This window comes from Acartia tonsa, chromosome 11 (genome assembly GCF_053477335.1).
Source record: "Acartia tonsa isolate MP-2025a chromosome 11, ASM5347733v1, whole genome shotgun sequence".
NCBI lineage: Eukaryota > Metazoa > Arthropoda > Copepoda > Calanoida > Acartiidae > Acartia > Acartia tonsa.
This window is the reverse complement of record NC_137270.1, coordinates 37373641-37393369: the sequence shown is the minus strand read 5'-3', so window position 1 is coordinate 37393369 and position 19729 is coordinate 37373641. Positions and strand designations below refer to the sequence as shown.

Below are 19729 nucleotides of genomic sequence, written 5' to 3'. Positions count from 1 at the left end.
ATCGTATCATATTTTAGCCAGTTTTCCACGAATTATTAGATTAAAAATGATCAAATTAATAACAACTTTGTTAGCTTGGGCCTTTGGCCTCTCTGGTCCAAAACTGGTTTAAACTTTATAATTTTTATTTTTTAAACTCGTGGAAAGCTGTCTATAATACGATACGATAAACAATTATACCAGTCATAATCTTAACATCTTTGAGTCTAACGTCTACATCTGAAAATTTCTATCCTTTTACAATTTTACGCATCTTAGCCTTTTTTATGACGTTTTCATGATTATTGCAGTGGTGTGAAAGGAATGGATCCCAAGGAAACCATAAAACTATAAAAATATATCATATATTATTATAAGATTTGTACATGTAACAATTTTGAACCCTTTTAATAAAGTAGCAGGATGTTTGTTTGTTTGTTTGTCTTTACCGACCGTGTTCTCTTTAACAGGGTAGCTTCTCATAGGTCCCTATTTTGGGGAAGGGTACCACCACCCTACCAAGTGAAATCACAAAAAATCCAAATCTAGAGGCCTCTAGGGGTGTAGCCGTTTGTGCAAAATAAACTTTACATTTAAATACTTGTGATTGGTAATTAAATATGATATTTATATATTTATTAGGACAACACTACAGCTATCAGAAGACACACAGCAACAAGAACCTATCAAACCAAAGCCAAGGTATCCATGCTCCTTTCATTATTTTCATAGTTGCTTTTATTACCCCTACCCCTCCCCCCAAAAAAATGTATACCCCAAATTAAAAAGCTTGGACGTCGTTGCATATGTGTAATATATGGTAGCTGTGTTTAGTGCCCTAGGAAAATAGTAATAGAAGTCACTGCTTATAACCTACCTATTCTATTGACGTCATAGTAGAGGGAAAGATAAAGGGAAGGGGGTAATAAAACCTAGAAAAGAGATGGGGTAAATTGTATTTTCTGACGTCAATAGAATAGGTAGGCAAAAAGCAGTGACATCTATCCCCATTTTGCTAGGGCACTATAGACTGCTACTAATATTTGTTGATCTTTTATCATAATGGAACCTTTATTTATAATTGACATAATTAAAGCTTCCCTTGTAAGTCAACTATTGCACATAATTATTGCTCACTATTATATTCATTATTTGCGAGCCATTTTATGTAATTATATTTTAACCTTTACTTAATCTAACCTAAAAATATATAAGCATAAAATACGGCAATAGATATAATATTACTTTGATGTTACACTAGATATTCACGTTCTCTAGTTGAGTGAAACTTGCAGCGGGCTAAAATAACCAACCCCCAACCCCTTACCACAATCTCTCCCCTGCTACTGAATTAACGAACTGACCAATAATTTAGTTCCATGTTAGCAACCTAAATTGACAACAAATTCGTAGTCTATGCGAAATTGAGTAAATAAACGGTTTTTTATAGATATTTTTTACATTAGAGATAAATAATTTACATATGTTAATTTAGAATTTCAACTCCTGCATATGTCAACGTAGAGATATTTTCAAGATACGCTATTGCCATCATGTTCATTGTTTTCAACAGGTAAAATTATTAGGGCTAAGACAATGGCCGATGAATAGATATACATCCTCAATTATAAAACACAAAATTACACCTTCTGTAGATCACAATCAGTAGTTGAAACGTTTGTACACTCAACTTAATAAACTTTCCAATGAAAATTCATAACAGTCCCCAAAATATTAAGATAACAAATAAGAAAAAATGAAGATAAGACTTTAAGGACTAGTGTAATAAACAGCCCAATGTCCCCTGCCTCCCTATGAGCGCAGCTTCTGTTAGCTGACAAAACATCAAGTGCTGTGAGTGTATATTTGTGTGATTTGCAGACGTTTTTGGGTGTGCCTACATAAATTTTAAAATATTCAAAAATACTATAAATATGTAAGACTTCCAAGATTTATATTTTTTATTTTTGTGAGCTGCCGACGTTTTTAGGGGAAACCAACAGTAATCTTTTTTCTCTTGCTGTGAACAGACGTGTGTATTGATGTGCGTCTTGTGTTAAGGGGAAATTGTTACCCAATTATTTTTTGACCTAATTATGGCACAGGGTTCCCAAAAGGGATTTAAAACTCTTGATGTGGAGAAGACATTGGAAGATCGTTTAGAGGAGAATAATTCTCTCCTGGCAGGTTTAAAGGCAGATATTATAAAACTGTCAGAAACTGTCAGTAAAGAGCTAGATAAGTGCCCAGTCAAAGTTCAGAACTGACACTGAAAGCTCCCTAAAATTACTGACTGAAAGGGTACAGTAGCTGGAGACTGATGCTGCTGAAAATGTTACCATCCTTAATCAGCAAAAAAACAAGATTTCTGAACTAGAGGACAAAGTTGACTATCATGAACAAAGAGACCGCAATTATTGTCTTCGTATCTACAATGTTCCAATTGATAAGAAGGAAGAAGATAAGTATGGGCATAGCATAGCTACCTGTAAAGCAGCATTCAGGGCCATACAGCCCATTCTTGAAGGCATGAGATCTTGTCTCGATAGACCAATCAACTACTACTATGATTTATTCAAAAATGGGCATCAGCTGGCAACCCCGAAGAATGACTCAGATATACCCCCCTTGATACTCCGGGTGAGAACTCGAGATATGAAATCTTTTATTCTTGCAAATAAGTTTAAACTGAAACAAACGGAGCTGCCAACACAACAGGAGGGATCCCAGAGGAAGAGTACAACAAGAGCGAGCCAATAGAAGGAGGACAAGGCTGTACACATCACACAAGTGCTTACCAAAAGAAGATTTGACCTACTACAAGAATATATAAAATCTAATCTCTTTAGTAAGGTATGGTTCATTGATGGAACTATTGTTAAGTTTATAAAGAAAAATGATAAAAATGGTACTGTATACAGTTCCAAGATCAGCTTTAAAAATGCAAATGATCTTCTAAACTCTAAAAAATGAATTAATAAACATGGACTTTTTTCTTGATCTACATTTGTTTGCTTTTATTTCTTTCTTTATTTTTTTTTGTAATAAGATTTACTTCATCAAATGAACATATTTTCACTCATTTTTATAAGATTTTATAACTAAGTAAATGTTTTGTTGTCAATTAGTTTTGTATTTCCATAAATTTCTGCTTTGGCAACACATATTACCCTTCATTCTCTTCTTACAACCCCCGCTAATAAATTTTCAAATGTCTTAAATATAATATACAAAGCAACAAATTTTTATTATAGCAGCCCTAACTCTAACCTATTATTTTGTAGTGTTTTCTAATGTTTTAATTTAAAAATAAAAGATCTTCCTTTCAATACATTTACTTAGTAAAAATTTTTTTTATTAAAACAATCACTAACATCATTATATATCAGTAAAGTATAATACTTTAATAACTTTTTTTCTTTTAGAATATTTTACTTTTTTGTATTTACTCCCAGCCTCATATAAACAATGCTTGGGTCTTTTTTTTACATTCTACACTCTCGTTTATTGCTACAGTTTTTTTTTGTAGATTTTTTTAAAGATTTTTAGTTTTTTTCTCTTTGTTTTTACTTCTAATAAGAATTATGACTATAGTCTTATATTTGTTCTCTCACAATCATTATCTTATATTTAATGGATCATGATAATTTGCTAAGTCCGGATATGGTGGAAAATGATTTGAACTATGACTTTGTTAGGAAATTGTCAAACATTGATTCCAGTAATATAAATTTCGATAATCCATTTTATGAAATTAATTTTGACTCTAGATATTTTGAGGAACTTGAATTTTGCGAAAAATACAGAAATAATGATAATTTGTCTTTAATTACTTGGAACATTCAATCGCTGAACTCAAAATTTGAGGGCTTGTTAGAATTTATATCTAACTTAAACAATTTTAATGTAAACATAGATGTTTTGTGTTTTCAGGAAATTTTTGAAATTTCAAACCCAGATTTCTTTCATTTAGATAATTATGACTTCTACTTTAAAACTAGGAGAGGAGGGAAAAAAGGAGGGGGGGTAGGGATTTACTGTAAAAAATCATTAAAGGGAAAAATAATTGGGGATTTGTGTATTTTTGAAGAAAACTTATTTGAAAGTATAACTATTGAAATTGAAATTAATACTAATAAAAAAGCTTTAGTTACAAATATCTATCGCCCACCAAACAACATTAATTCTAATTTAACGCCTGAACAACAACTAGAAAAATTTATTGATACATATGGTAACCTTCAAGCCAACTTATCTCTTCTCAACAAAAATTCGTATATTCTAGCAGATTTTAATATTGATATTTTGAAATTTCAAGACCATAATAAGACAAATGATTTTTTAGAGTGCAACTTTGCAAATGGTTATTTACCTATGATATCAAAACCAACTAGATTTGGACATACTAATGCATCTTGTATCGACAATATATTTATAAATAATATATCAAACAGATATTCATCTGGTGTCATTTTAAATCCAATCTCAGACCATTATCCTTGCTTTATTTTTTCTGAATCTTTTAAACCTAAGAACAACCCTAAATATGTAACATTTAGAGAATTTAACCAAGAAAAATTTTCTGAAATACTTAACTCTCAATCCTGGGAAGATGTAATAAGCATAAATAACACTCAAACTAGCTTTGATAATTTCATGAATTATTATACTGAGACCTTTAATAATGTATTCCCCCTTAAAAAGGTTAGGTTTAATAAAAAAATACACAAAAAAGAGCCTTTCATGACAAGTGGGTTGCTTAAGAGCAGGGTAAAAAAATTAAAACTTGCAGCTAAATATTCTAAAAGCAAAACAGTTTTGAATACAACTAGATATAAGCAATACAGGGATATCTATAACTCTTTAATAAAGCTGGCGAAAAAAATGTATTATAAAGACATCATTCTTGAGAATAAATCTGACCTAAAAAAACAATGGCAAATTTTAAGGGAGGCTTTAAGAAAAACACATGACAAATCATCAGTCATTAATGAAATTAGATATGAGGGACTAACTTTCTCTAGCCATAAAGATATTGCTACTCAATTTAACAAACATTTCACAACTATAGCAAATAAAATTGAAGAGAATATTAATCATTCTCTGATCCTTGTGAATTGCTAAATGAATCAAATTCTTTGTTTACCTTGGGTCAGATATATCCTAAAGATGTTATTGATGTTGTAAAAGGCATGGAATCTAAGAACTCAACTGATATGTTTGGTATTTCAAATTCAATTTTGAAGAAAATTATTAACTTTATAGCTGTTCCTTTATGCCATATTATAAATAGATCTTTCTTTACAGGAGTCATTCCGGTTCAATTAAAAATTGCTAAGGTTCTGCCAATCTGTAAATTAAAACCATCTGATGCTGGTGATAAGTCTTTACCAACTAACTATAGACCAATAAGTCTTTTGCCAATATTCTCTAAAATCTTAGAAAAAATAGTTGCAAATAAATTGAATGACTTTCTACTTGAAAATGAGATTCTGTTCAAACACCAATATGGTTTCCAGGCCAAAAAGTCTACTTTACATCCCATAATGCACCTTATAAATGAACTTGCTTTAGGTAAAAATAATAATAAGGTTTCAATTGGAGTCTTCTGCGATATCTCTAAAGGTTTTGATACAATTAGCCATGACATTTTATTAAAAAAGTTAGAAAAAATAGGAGTAAAAAATAAAGAACTGGATTGGTTTAAAAATTACTTAAATCAAAGAAGACAATTTGTAGTCATTGGGGATGAATCATCAGAATACTTGGAGATAACAAAAGGAGTGCCACAAGGATCGATACTTGGTCCAATTTTGTTTTTAATTTATATAAATGATCTTCCCAGTGCTACTGATTTATTTACATTGCTTTTTGCAGATGACACTAGTTTTGTTGTGTCGGGAGATAACCTAAATGATATTATTATTAAACTAAATAATGAACTTAAAAAAATCAACAATTGGTTTAGGGCAAATAAATTATCTTTAAATGCAGAGAAAACAAAAATCATGATTTTCAACAAAAGAGAAGACACAATAGACTGGGAAGATATCAATGTATTCATTGATTCTAATAATGATAATGAAAACAATCCTGAGCTGATAGATAAGATTGGTGTTGTTAATAGCAGAAGTAAAATACCTGCAATAAAATTCCTAGGTGTATTTATTGATTCTAATCTCAGTTTCAAGTATCATATAGATTTTATTAGAAAAAATGTTTCTAGTTCTTTGTATATGATAAATAGAGCTAAAAACTTTCTTTGCAAAAAATCATTAACCACTCTTTATCATTCATTCATTCATTCTCATTTATTGTATTGTTTACCAATTTGGTCATCCTGTCCTAAATCTTACCTTGAGCCATTGATTAAATTACAGAAAAAAGCAATAAGATTAATTACTGGTACTAAATATAACTCACATACAGCAGAAAAGTTTAAAAAATTAAATATTATGCCTCTCCCCCAATTAGTAGATTATTCCAAACTTCTTTTCATGTATGATTATATAAATGACAAGCTTCCACTCTCTTTCCAGGAGACATGGAAAAGAAAAAACGAGGTTTATAATAACATAAGAAACAACAGGAGATTGGATGGTGATCATTTTTATATCCCTATTATTAGATACAAAAGCAATGAGAATCTCCCATACTATTGTTTACCTAACCTTTGGAATAAAAATTGCTTTAATGACCTTCTTAATTCTTATCAACCACGTAAAATGTTTATTAAAAACCTTACAGCTTATTTAATGATTCAAGTTGAAACAGTATGTAATAAGGCTGTCTGCAACGAATGCTTTCCTAACAATCTTATTTAATCTTTGCATAGCCATGGTTTTGATTATTTTACACCTACAATTCGGATTTTCTTTATTTTTTAAAATATTATTTAGCAAAAAATTTGAGCCATTTTATATGATGCTGCTTGTGAGAGAGCTTAGATTAAGATTAAAAAACAATTTATTTATTTTTTTTCAATTACATCATTTCAATCTTTAAAATAATTTTTAAAATATGTAAATACTTAAATTATTTTGAACACTGAAGGCCCCATTTAATACACCTCTGGTTTATGGAATGCCTCATAATCGTAGATAACACATTAGTTAAAGTTTATTAATGATGAGATTTATAATATCTAAAAATGCTATGTAATATGTTTATCATAACTAAACCGATTTGAAAATAAATCTTATTCTTATTATTATTATTTTAAAATAGCTGGGGTGGAGGGAGAAAACACCTATTTACCCCTAAGCAGTGACTCAGAACACCCAGAAAGTACGCAAGTTTTTAAAGTACAAAAGCAAAATAACCGCTAAATAAATAAAAAAAAATTAGTTTACAATGTAAATTTTAGATAAAATCTTTTTAAAATATTTGAAAAACTTGATAAGAATACAATATGTACAAAATGGAACCCTGAATGAAAAACCAAATGCATTAATCATTAATTAAAAAGTACAGTATAATATAAATTCTATATATTTCTTTAATTAATTGCATTAAAGAAAGTATATATTCGACCAACGCAAATCCTCTTCATGATGTATCTCCCTTTTTTTCTCACTATAAGATCACCTTTATAATCTCTCTTAAAAATAACTTTGACCCATTATTTAATATTTTTAGTTTGTAATTTTTAAAAGCGAAGCTTTTCTATAATTAGGGTCAGTCAGTCCGTCTGTCTGTCACAGACAGTTAACTCTTTTCGTTAATTTAATCAGGTAAGAATTGTCCTATCGATTCCAAACTTTCCATGATGATTCCTGTAGTAGTTAGGTACAATTTAGAAAGCGTAGCAACTCTATAATACTGATTCCTATAACAACAACATACATTATAATAAGCAAAGCATCTCTGTATCAAGTTCTAAAAATGTAAGCATGTCCTTAAACAATATCCTGTATTTAAGCAGTTTTTCAACAAATTTACTTACAATCTATAACTTTTATTAATTTATATTGTGATTATTCAGTTCTGTCACTTTACAAGTGTTAATGTCCGTTTGTCTAACCGTTTCAGAGCTTCGCTTTTATGGATGATGTCATTCTTGTTAAATTGTTAAAACAGAAGTAAAAAAGACTTAATGAATGATTTACTGACAAGGTTGAATTACAGAGAAGCTTCTATACAAAAAAAATGCCTATTACATTGTTCTTTTTTGTCCCAATTAGACAAGTTATAAAGAATATATCTTTATGGTCAGTAAGTAATCAGATCCATAAATACCAATATCAAGGTGTTTATTCTTAAGTTTAGAATATAAAATACTGCTGCAATGGTTGGTAATTAACATTAATTGGGCTTATATCCATAAACAGGCGCAACTTATTATCATACACACACATTTAAGACACTAGGTCAATTATTTGGATGTCTGTTAACCCATTAGTGCCGAGCATAAGCGTCCAAGGGGGGGGGTAATGGGCCATTTGGCACCCCCAAACGATTTTGGGGGTGCCGTAGGCACCCCCAAAATTTTGTGAACAATACCCCCCCCCAAAAAAAATTACCCCTACCTTGGGGGTGCCGTAGGCACCCCCAACGATTTTGGGGGGGGTATTTACCCCCCCCAAACCATTTTGGGGGGGTAAATACTCCCCCCAAAATAGAAAATCTCTAACAAAAAAAATTTTTGCGCGCTTCGCGCGCATTTTTAATACTAAATTTTTTATAAAATTTAAATTACCCCCCCCAAAAATTTTACCCCGGGGGTAAATTTTGGGGGGGGTAAACAAATTTTACCCCTGCCAACAGATTTCAGGGGGGGTAATTACCCCCCCCAAGCAAATTTTACCCCCGGGGTAAAAATTTTGGGGGGGGTAAAAAAAAATTGCGGCGCGCTTCGCGCGCCATTTTACCCCCCCCAAAATAAAAAGCTTGGACGCCCCTGGTGCCGAGCGCCACTTTTATGGACCAATCGAGCTGAAAATTTCAGGGAAGCTTTGTTATGGTAAAAACGGAATTCCAATTTTTTTGTTTTGCTCTAGTGGCGTGCACAGGAAAGTTGCAATAAAACCCGGTTCAGCGCGAGTAAAGAAACCGTTCGGCATAGGTAACCGTTTTTGGCGTTTTTTGGTGCTTCCCCCCGGCATTCAAGCCCGGTTTTGTCCTAAATACCCGGTTATTTGGCCCAAAAAATTTAAAATGTAATTTTTGAACGTCCAAAGTGAGTTGTAGAGTAGCTAATACTACGATACAATCCGCAATTGAAAACTACATAACCTCATGTAATTGATAGAGCTACAAGTAAGATACAAAACGATTTATATCACATTTAGTGTTTTGGCTATAGGTGCCACCCTTTTCAGTTAAAAAAGCCCGTTTCCTAGAAGTTTTAAAATTTTGATATTATATGTGGACGGGTATCTTTACTCGCGCCGAGCCGGGCAATAAAAATGGCAGGTATCTTTACTTGGGCCGAGCCGGGCCAATATAGAACGTAAAAAAACGATAAAAAAATCATATAAAAAATAATAATTTGAATAAAACGAATTCACAAATGAATGTAGTTGCCAATAAACTTTAATTTCACGAAAAAAATCACTAACTTTACTTCAAAAACAAAAAAGTTAGGAGGGGTATTTTAAAATCACCTAGTTTTTCTTGGTTTTCAAATTTTGTTGAGCTATACCGGCAAACGGAAGTAAGCAAAACTGCCTGCTCCAGGGGGAAATGAAAACCAGGGTAGTAGAGGGGGGATTCATACTGAGAATGATGCAATTATGAAACTGAGAACTGGTTTTTTTCGGCATTTTCTGGAACCGGGCGTTAAAAGCCGGTTTGTCACTAATGGGTTAAGTAAAAGCTTTTTGTCGCATAAAAAGATGACCAGAATAGTTATTCATCGCATCGTATAATAGACAGCTTTTCGCGATATTTGGTCGATATATCTTTGAAATTAAATTGATTTGCCTATACCTTGATTTTTCTAAATTTTTGGTAAAATATCCATGACAAAGAATAAGATTAAGTCTATTAATGAATATACCTTTGAACGTATGCAAAGTATTTCAAGCAAAACGACAAAAAAAATGGTTGCACATTTTATAACACCAATCACTTAATTGTTAATTGCGAGAAAGCTCAAAGTGTAATGTGTGACGTCATAAATACACGTCTTAAAAGGAGGGATGAGAGGAGAAGTGGGAAAGGACAGTCAATTGCTATTGTAATGTGGTATTCGGCAACCGTGAGCCATGCCTATGGCACCCCTGATCTGGGGTTCGGTGGAGGGTCAATGGCCCTCCCCCGAATCCTGGGGAAGGGGTCTGATGACCCCCTCCCTATGCTTAAAATTAATGATTGAATCTGTCATGTTTATTATGGTTAACTGTATTCTTAATTCTCCCCCACCCTTTTCAGGGATGGGGGATCATTATTGCCCAAACTGACCACTGTATATGTATTATAATGCTTTTATGTTATGATTATTTATTCCTATCCATGTATTTATTGTTTGTTGTATATAGCTTTAGTATCCTTTAAACCTTCAATAAAGTGACAACTGAAATAGATGTTGATCATTATCTAGTGAATGCTAGAGAAGCGTAGCTTCTCTATAGTAAGGTGTCCACGTCTGTCACACTGCCGTAACCTAATTGAACTCCGGTGTCTGCCATTTATCCTCGGCGGATACCACAACTTTTGGTGACAGCTGTGTGAGATTACGGCAAACCACAAGTGTAAAGCAGACGCGCATCTGAGGCCAAGGTACTCCCAGCAGTGAAACTGGCAAAACTGACACAAGCAACCTGAATTACCCACCCTGGACAGCAAAGTCTAACTCTGCATCCGGTAGTTGTGGAAGCAAGACAGCGAAACCTGACGAAGAACCGCGAGAAGCGCCGACATCTAACGGAGAATCGAGCGTTCAAAGGGCTGAAACAGGCCTGCGGACCGGCTGAAACAAGCCAAATAAGTGTAAACGGCTGAAAATAGGCCAACTTACTGCAAGAAATAGCAGGATCCGAACCAGTGGCGCTAGCAGGACGGGACATTCCCTGCCGCCATCAGCCGGATTTGGATCAGCGGCGCTAGCAGGACGGGACATTCCCTGCCGCCGATAGGCTGAAACATGCCACATAGCTGCGAGCTGCGAGCCAACATACGAGTGTAGTGCACCAAAACAGAGAAAACTACGTCAACTCCAAGTATCCTGAGAGGCTACAACGCAGCCGCCCATCTAGAAAAAACAGATATTATATCACATTTGCAGGGATTACCACCCTGGTGTGATGGCTAAACAATAGATTTATGAGCAAAGCTTGGCAAACAAATTGTTGTGTTGTGATAAAACTAAAAATAGAACAGGCTTGGATTTATTGTGTATTGTGATAACAGCTAAAAATAGAACAGGGTTAGTAAACAAATCTGTTATGTAATTGTGATAAGGACAAAAATAGAAGCTAGATGTAATATAATAAAGACCCTGATACACAATCAAAATCACCTCAAACCTCCAGCACAACAACAATACACCCCTTATTCCAGAGGAAGGGGAGGAGCCCCCCCTCCATTGAAGGCAAATACAATCAGGGTGATATAATAGATAAGCCTAGGATTAAGAAGAAAAGGCACTATTACACCAGCACACAGTTACCCCCCCTCCCTCACAGGGAGAACGGACGGAGTTACCCCCGTCCCCTCACGCGCTTCCCCCCTTCCTACCCACACTAGACTAAGTCCGTCTGTAGTGTGGGGCTAGCGACCGGGCACACAGAGCGCCTTTCACGGGTAGAGCAACAGAGTGCGGAAATATCATAAATTCAACGGACAAAGCGGACCAATGAGAGAGCGAGTTGAGGGAAAGTGCGCGTTTTCCCCGTGTGCGCGGATTTGACGGTGCGTACGCGCGTTGCGAGGACAGGAGATTTCACGCACACACACACACACCGGAGCGGAGCTACTCCATAGCATCCAACAGGGGTATTTTTAGCAAATAAAGAATTACAAGCTTCCCTCCTTCTAGCTCTAGTGTGATAAAGGAAAACCCAATCAGTTCCTGACAGCAGTTCAGACCCTCAACATCTACCTATTCTACAACCTCAGAACCCAACTAGTGCCCAAGTACAGCTAAGTTATACAGTTGTAACTAAACTACCAACCTAGTGATACAAACAGTGTTGGCTGTTAGGCTAGGAAGCCTCAAGTGACAAACCATTCATTTTTAGTACTGTATAACTTTGTGTCCCGCCGTTGAACCGTTGACCCGATGGACCAGCCGCAAGCCCCAGGAGGTGAACAAGCCCCAGGATGGCTCCAGGATGACCCTCAGCCGGCCCCAGCCGAGTACCGCAAGCTGATGCTGAGCAATCTGCCGGAGTATAGAGGGCCGCCCAAGCAATCCTGGTCGTCACATATCCGCAGACTCGAGATGTCATGGGCGGCTTACCGCGTGCCACCTCATGATTCCCTCAACCGCCGCAACGCCCTCCTACTGTCACTGGTAGGGCAAGCGGCGGAAATGGCGTCCCATCTGTTTGGCGAGGCAGGCCAAGCCTTGACCTATGAGCAGGTCAAGGCCGAGTGTGAAATGCTATTTCGTCCTGCTTTTGAATCCCAAACGCTTAAACAAGCGTTTAGGGATTACAAGCAACACTCGACAGAACCGATACAGGCGTACATATCCACTAAATGTGCCCTGTATCGGGACGCCTACAGCCATGAGGATCTTGAGTTGTTGGTGGACGAATTAAATCGTGGAATTCGTAACGCCAATGTAAAACGCATCATGATGGGACATGAAATTACGAGTGTACCTGAGTACACTCGTAAGGCCATGTTTACCGTCACCATGATCACTAAGCAACTGAACGAAGGTGTGTGCCTAGTGGACTCTACCGACGGGCTGACTGGATCTGCTAGCATCCAGTTGCCCCAGTATGATGAGTCGGAGCCAATGGAGATTGGCGCCTTGGCTCCGGGTCTCCACCAGATGGGGAAGGTCGCTCCAGATGACAAGGTTCCAGGCCGCTGCTTCCGCTGCCAGTGGAGAGGCCACCGAGCTCGAGACTGCCCAACGCCTGTGGAAGTTAGCCTAGAGGAGAGACGCACCCAGCCACGCCGTGACCGTTCTGCCAAGTGTGAGCGTTGCCACTATGACGGTCACACGGCGGCCGATTGTAGAGCTGACTGGGCCCAGGTAGCCAGCCGCAGGCGCACCGCCGATAAGGGTGCCCCTCCAGGGAAGCCCAGCAGAGTGGCCCACATGGAAGGGAGCGCGCCCCCAGCACCACAGCAGCAAGCAGCCGCCCCCAAAGCTGCGGACCGAGCCGATGGGATGCCGCAGTTTGGGACTGTCCCAGCTAGGATCAACGTACTGGGCGGCGCGGCTGAACCCAACCGGGTTGGCCTAGGCTTCAGTCTTAACCACCTGGGGCCAGAGCTGATACAATCCAACAACATAGCCAAGCCAGAGATGCTGAGGCCCCAGCCTTTTAGCCTCAACATGATGGAACCTGTCCGACTGAGCCTACCCAGCAAGAGTGGAGGGGCGCTATCCAGCGTCCCTGAGACGGTGTACGGGGAGGCCCTGGCGGCCGCTGAACGAGAGAGACGAGAGGCGCTAGCCAGCGCCTCAGCATCGATGTATGGGACGCCACCCGGCGTCGCCACCTGGGATGACGGGGGGGTGCTATCCAGCGCCTCCCACCTGGTGCCTGGGGCGACAACCGTCGCCGCCACCGAGATACCTGGATCCTGGAACGAGCCAACCTCCCACCTGGTGCCTGGGGCGACAACCGTCGCCGCCACCAAGATACCTGGATCCTGGAACGAGCCAGCCTCCAACCTGATGTCTGGGGCGACAACCGTCGCCGCCACCGAGAGACCTGAGTCCTGGAACGAGCCAGCAACCCCAGAGGAAGGGGTGACACCCGTCACCCCCAGTCAGCCAGCGCCACCAGCCTGCAGGGAGAGCCCAGCTACATGCCATCCAGAGCCCCCTGCCAGCCGAAGGAACCCAGCTGCTCAACACCAGGATAAGTTGAATTTGTTAAATGTGTTGTACCCAAGCCATTGTAAAACCCCAGCCTTGCCTGTGCCCCCTGCACCAGAGGCTGGGGAGATTGAAATTTGGGAAAATAAGGACTTGCCTGTGCCACATGCACCTGAGTTCCTAGGGCAGGGGAGGGAAGTGAGTAAGGGCGAGCCTGTGCCACATGCACTTCAGCCCCATGCCACTGGGCATGCCTTGGACAAGGGAAGGGAGCACTTGGGGCTAGGGGAGCCGACACCCAGGCAAGTGCCAGTTGCTTGCCAGTCTGTCATTGGGGAGGGTATCGGGGTGCCCCGGCCGCACAAAGATAACGCTCAATGGAAACTTGTATCTAGCCAGGAGCAGCCCAGCCGTGTCCAGCCACAAGAAGCAGCCGTGACCAGAGCTGAAGATCCCCAGCCGCGGGTGCGAGGTAGATGGTTGCCTGGAAGCCTCTCCCATTGGTGGATGGTCCTGTGGGGCCTCCTGCTGGCAGCCGTGTGGCCTACAACCAGCTACGTCCTGGTGGGATGGGACTGTGCCAACCCCACCCATGTCACATCCTACAATAAAGAAAAGATGTGTAACACGGAGCCCCTACACCAGGAGGTGCCCCTGGGCCATGAAGTGCACGTCCTGCAGCAAGTCAAGGTGAGGGAAACAACCGAGTACAGTTGCCAGCTCACCGTGTCCCAGTGGACGTTCAGGTGTGGGGTATGGGGTCACCTCAAGGTGACCTCGGTCCCCACCCTCATGAGGCCAACCAAGATAGACCCAGAAGCGTGCCGAGACCTGGCCAGGAACCGAGTCTACACGCTGCCAGGCAAGACCCAGCCACTGACGTTCCAGCTGAACCATCTCCTGTTCTTCACCATCGATATGGTGGGCGCCCTCGTCAACAGCCCCGAGGGGGTGGGTTGTGAAGGGGAGGACGTCCACTTCGAGGGCCAGCTGTACCGCAATGAATTAGTGCTCCAGGAGCGACGGCTGCTGGTCAAGGAAGAGACCTATGTGGTAGAGGATGGACGGGTGGAGTCCCAATCTGACCACCTGACCCTGGAGTGTCCCCATTCTGAGCTGTCCTGCATCACTGGGGAAGCAACCTACGTGTGGGACCACCTGGGGAGAGATTGCCCCTTGAGGCTGATCCGCAGCCTCCAGCCCAGCCTAGTGATGGATGCATACCTGGTTGACCATCAGGCCCAGTTTTTCATCAACATGACCAACCCCACCTCGATTGTGAACTGCGACTTCGAGGCCCATGCCACCAACCATCCAGCGTTGTTCGTGGCAGCTGACCCAGCCGCGGCTGCGCTGCCCAGAGTGTCGGCCAGGGATGTTGACGTCCCCCTACAAGCCCAAATACATGCAGGTTATATTGGGTTTACCCTGGAAACGCGCATGAAAAGCACAGCAGCAGAAGAAGTAGCGGCCAACTGCTGGAAGCTCCAGCAACTAGACCCGGCCCACCCGGTGCGTGTCCAGGGGAGCACGTTCTCAGTACTGAGGGGAGACATCCTGCTGCAGCTGACCTGCCAACGCCATAAATACGTTGTCCGCAAACACAAGGAGTGTTGGGACAAAGTGCCAGTAGAACCCACAGGATTTGTAGACGCTGTGACACGAGTATATAGTGAACACGCCACCAAGATTCCCTGCTCCTCCACCTACCCCCTGACTGTGCACGCGGAGGAAGGCTGGATAGAGCTAACCCCCGCTCCTAAGAAGAGGCCACCCCCGCTGGATACGCCTACGCAATTGTTGACAGAGCCCTTAGATGACTTCAGTTCAGGGGGCTTGTATTCGCAGGCTGAGTTGAACGACTGGCAACAACTGCTGGCGTTCCCAGCATACAAGAGCGCCATGCTGACCGGCCTATCCTATGGCTCCTGCGTTCAGCAAGGCAGCTGTTCGGCCACAGGAGACCATGGGATAGTGTCCTACAACATTGACCGACTGGCGGAGGAAGGAGAGGCCGCCCTGGATGTCTGGGCTGGATTTAGGCAAGCTATCCACGAGTGGGGAGATGGCGCAGCCATACTGTGCTTGCTGTTGTTGATCCTCAAACTGCTGGGGGACCTAACCATCATTTCTCTGGCAGCAGCACAAGGAGGCATCCGAGCAGCCCTGAATGCGATGTCACAAGTGTTCCTGTACCATCACACTTTGTATAGGAAAGCTATGGCTAGAGCCAGGCTCCCCCATGCCAAGTCCCGGGACTTTTCAGTGGACTGGGATGCTATTCCCATTGGCAGGGAAGCAGCCGAGGAGATGGTGTCTATGCAATCGACTGATAGCGGGCATGACCGCCCAGGTAGGCCAGGACCGCACTCTGGCAGACCCCGCGGCCCCTCAGGAGGACAGGCCGCTGCCCAGACGATCAACCTGGCAGCCAGCGCCCCAGCCGCTGCCAACAACAACCAGCAGGCCCCACTGCTGACCGTTCCAGCAACACCTGTGCCACCAGCCAACCTGACACCTGCTGGCGCTGACCAACGTGTCCAACCCAAGCCAGCCTCTGCCTTCTATCCCACATTGGGAGCCCATCAACCCTGAGAAACACTCACCACTAGGATTCCATTGAATCATTATCGTTTGTACATATCTTAGCCCTAAGGAGCGGACCGAAGGCCTCAACCACTGTCGGAAGTCTGGTAGGGAAACCCTCTCCCAGCCTTCCGAGGGGAGAGTTGTGGTATTCGGCAACCGTGAGCCATGCCTATGGCACCCCTGATCTGGGGTTCGGTGGAGGGTCAATGGCCCTCCCCCGAATCCTGGGGAAGGGGTCTGATGACCCCCTCCCTATGCTTAAAATTAATGATTGAATCTGTCATGTTTATTATGGTTAACTGTATTCTTAATTCTCCCCCACCCTTTTCAGGGATGGGGGATCATTATTGCCCAAACTGACCACTGTATATGTATTATAATGCTTTTATGTTATGATTATTTATTCCTATCCATGTATTTATTGTTTGTTGTATATAGCTTTAGTATCCTTTAAACCTTCAATAAAGTGACAACTGAAATAGATGTTGATCATTATCTAGTGAATGCTAGAGAAGCGTAGCTTCTCTATAGTAAGGTGTCCACGTCTGTCACACTGCCGTAACCTAATTGAACTCCGGTGTCTGCCATTTATCCTCGGCGGATACCACAGTAACATTAATCATGTGAAACAATAAGCTCATTCAATAAACAAAAGGAGAAAAAAATGATAACAAAAAATGTTTTATTGTGAGATAGAGAGATATAGACAGAAAAAAGGTATAAATAAATTAAGTTAGTTATTGGCGTTTTTTACGTTTTTGTATTCCCTTATACTAAGTTGGTAATTTGTAATAAGATACCTGTAATTAGATTAATATTATATCTATTATATAGGAATTACCCCCCCCCCCCCCTCCCACTATAAACCCTGCCCTTGATCAATACAAAGCTTTCTAGAAAATTCTTGACCTATTATTAGTCCTGCTGTTTACAATATCTTAAACTGAATATATAACGAACATTGTAGAGTGTCAGAACTAAATAAAAAGAATGTATGAAATCGATAGGACAATTCTAACATGCCTAGATTAACAATAAGAGCTATCTGTTAAGAACGGACGGACCTAATTATAGTTTTTTCAGGCAAAACTTATTTTGTTTATTTTTCAGCATTTACTGGCCGCTACTGCTATCGGAAGACGACCTACAATCCTACATAGACAATAATACTGTAAAAACTCTGTAAGTTTACTGTTACAGTTACTGTGTACTAAATTGGCCTCCAGGTTCAAATGCCTGTAAAAATTTGCTTATTTTTTTAAAGTTTTTAAACTGTCTTATAGATTTTAAAGCTTTTTTTCATGATTCCTTTTCAACCCTTGTGTAGTTCTTCTAACATTATAATCATAAAAAAATTTGTTTTTAAAAATTGCATCTGTGTTATGCGAAAAACCATTATTTTTATCTTTTAAGGGAAGTCTCTAATATAATTTTAGTTCCAGGGGCTTTTATTTATAGAGTTATAGCCATGCTTATTATTTTAAACGACTTTTTGAATTTTTGAAAATTTTATTATCTCATTGACAAGAAAGCTTTTCATATTGCTATAGAAAATGACGTTATACTGGCCTACCATTGGTCGATTAAAATATATACTGGTCTGCCATTGGTAATTTAGTCTATGTTTTGGCCTATTATGGTCATTTGTATTGTATGACGTCATGTTTTTATAGGCATAATAAGGAGCTTAATTGATACAACATTGAATCTGGTAGTCAAACTAGTCCAGTCTATACTGTAAAAAAATATATTGTAAATATCCTCAAATAATATTAAAAAAAAACAAGGGCAATTATGTCTTTAAGTAGTGCAACAACAGACTGCGAAATAGCAGAGGTGGATTCTTAAAAAACGTTTTGGCTCACTGTATCACTAAAATCATTTAGGTTTGCTAAAAAAAAATGTGAAAAATTCTCCAAAATAGTTTTAAAAATCTACAACAACATTGTAAATAAAATCATAAAAGGGTTATTAACATAAGATTTTGTTTGATTTTTGTAGATTTTTATACGAGGATTTTTCACAAAAAAAATTTAGCGAGCCTCTCTGATTTTAGTGAGCCAGTCATCCAAAAAGTTTTTAAGAATCCACCTCAGATTATTATATTTTATAAATATTGAAATAACCTGGTCAAAAGAGAAACTTGCCTAAACTCAGTAACAGAGTTGCTTTAAGATTCAGTATATATTATTTTTATTAGCGTAAATGATAGCGTGCTCGCTTGCTGTCGGGGAGAGGTCGGGTTCGAGTCTTATCGGCATCTCGTCAAACTAGAGACTTTTAAAAAGGTTCCTGCTGCTGCTATGTCTGGTACGTTACACTAATACAAAACACAGTTAGGATTTTCAGACAAAGGTTGTGCAATCAAAGGGTTAGTTATTAATCTAATATCCGTGGGTAATATTGTAAATAATACTGAGATCGATGATAATATCAATAAAATGTGTTTATGAATTACAACTATTTTATGTTTTATCTAGACATACTAATAGCTTACTATATATATAATTATGTTTTTGTTTGTCCATGTGTGGGTATGTTTTAGGCTATTATCCTTAATTTACAGCAAAATTGTCAAATATTTAATAAAATATATTTAAAGCTTTGTTAAAGTCAGAACAACATAAATTGCTTATATAAATATGAATTAAACAAAAAAATGGTTAAAAAAAGACATTTAGAATCGAGGAACTAATTTCAAATTGCTAGAAAAATATACCCTTTTTGTGTGCAATTTATCTTTAAAAATATTCATTAATGTTTTAAAGATTAGAGTATATTTCTTACAGAAACTATTAGACATCATTTTCTTTTTGTAAAAGTATTAATAAAAGAATTAAAATCCGTAACAGCTGATAGTATCTAATAAAAAATAACGTCTTACAATACAGATGACAAAGGATAGGCCAGTAAACAAGTTTCCATTGGCCTATCATTGTCATTTGTATAGTATGACGTCATTTTTTATTAGGCACTATAAGCTGCTTATTAAAATCCGTATAATACTATTGAGAGTATTTATAAATATTATATATCCATTATATAGTAGCGAAACTTTCTTAGTAAATTATCCATAGCGATTTTTTTTACACTAAAATAAGATATTTAAATCTTTTTAAAAAATTAATTTTTATGATTTCCTACTTATAAATAATTAACTTTAGAACATAAATTAATAAAAGAATTTATAAACTATGGTCTAAATGGCAAATA

The 19729-nt window shown here is 39.1% G+C and overlaps 1 protein-coding gene across 1 annotated transcript in view; it reads left to right on the top strand.

Annotated features, from left to right (window-relative positions):
• Positions 1-19122, top strand: part of LOC145331913 (gamma-aminobutyric acid receptor subunit rho-1-like) — a 94606-nt gene extending 75484 nt beyond the window's left edge. Inside the window, exons 17-19 of the mRNA XM_080176786.1 lie at positions 622-681; positions 1475-1552; positions 17627-19122. Coding sequence (XP_080032912.1) covers positions 622-681; positions 1475-1552; positions 17627-17702 — 214 coding nt within the window. The 3' untranslated portion in view covers positions 17703-19122. The remainder of the gene's footprint in view (positions 1-621; positions 682-1474; positions 1553-17626) is intronic.
• Positions 19123-19729: the final 607 nt, after the last annotated feature.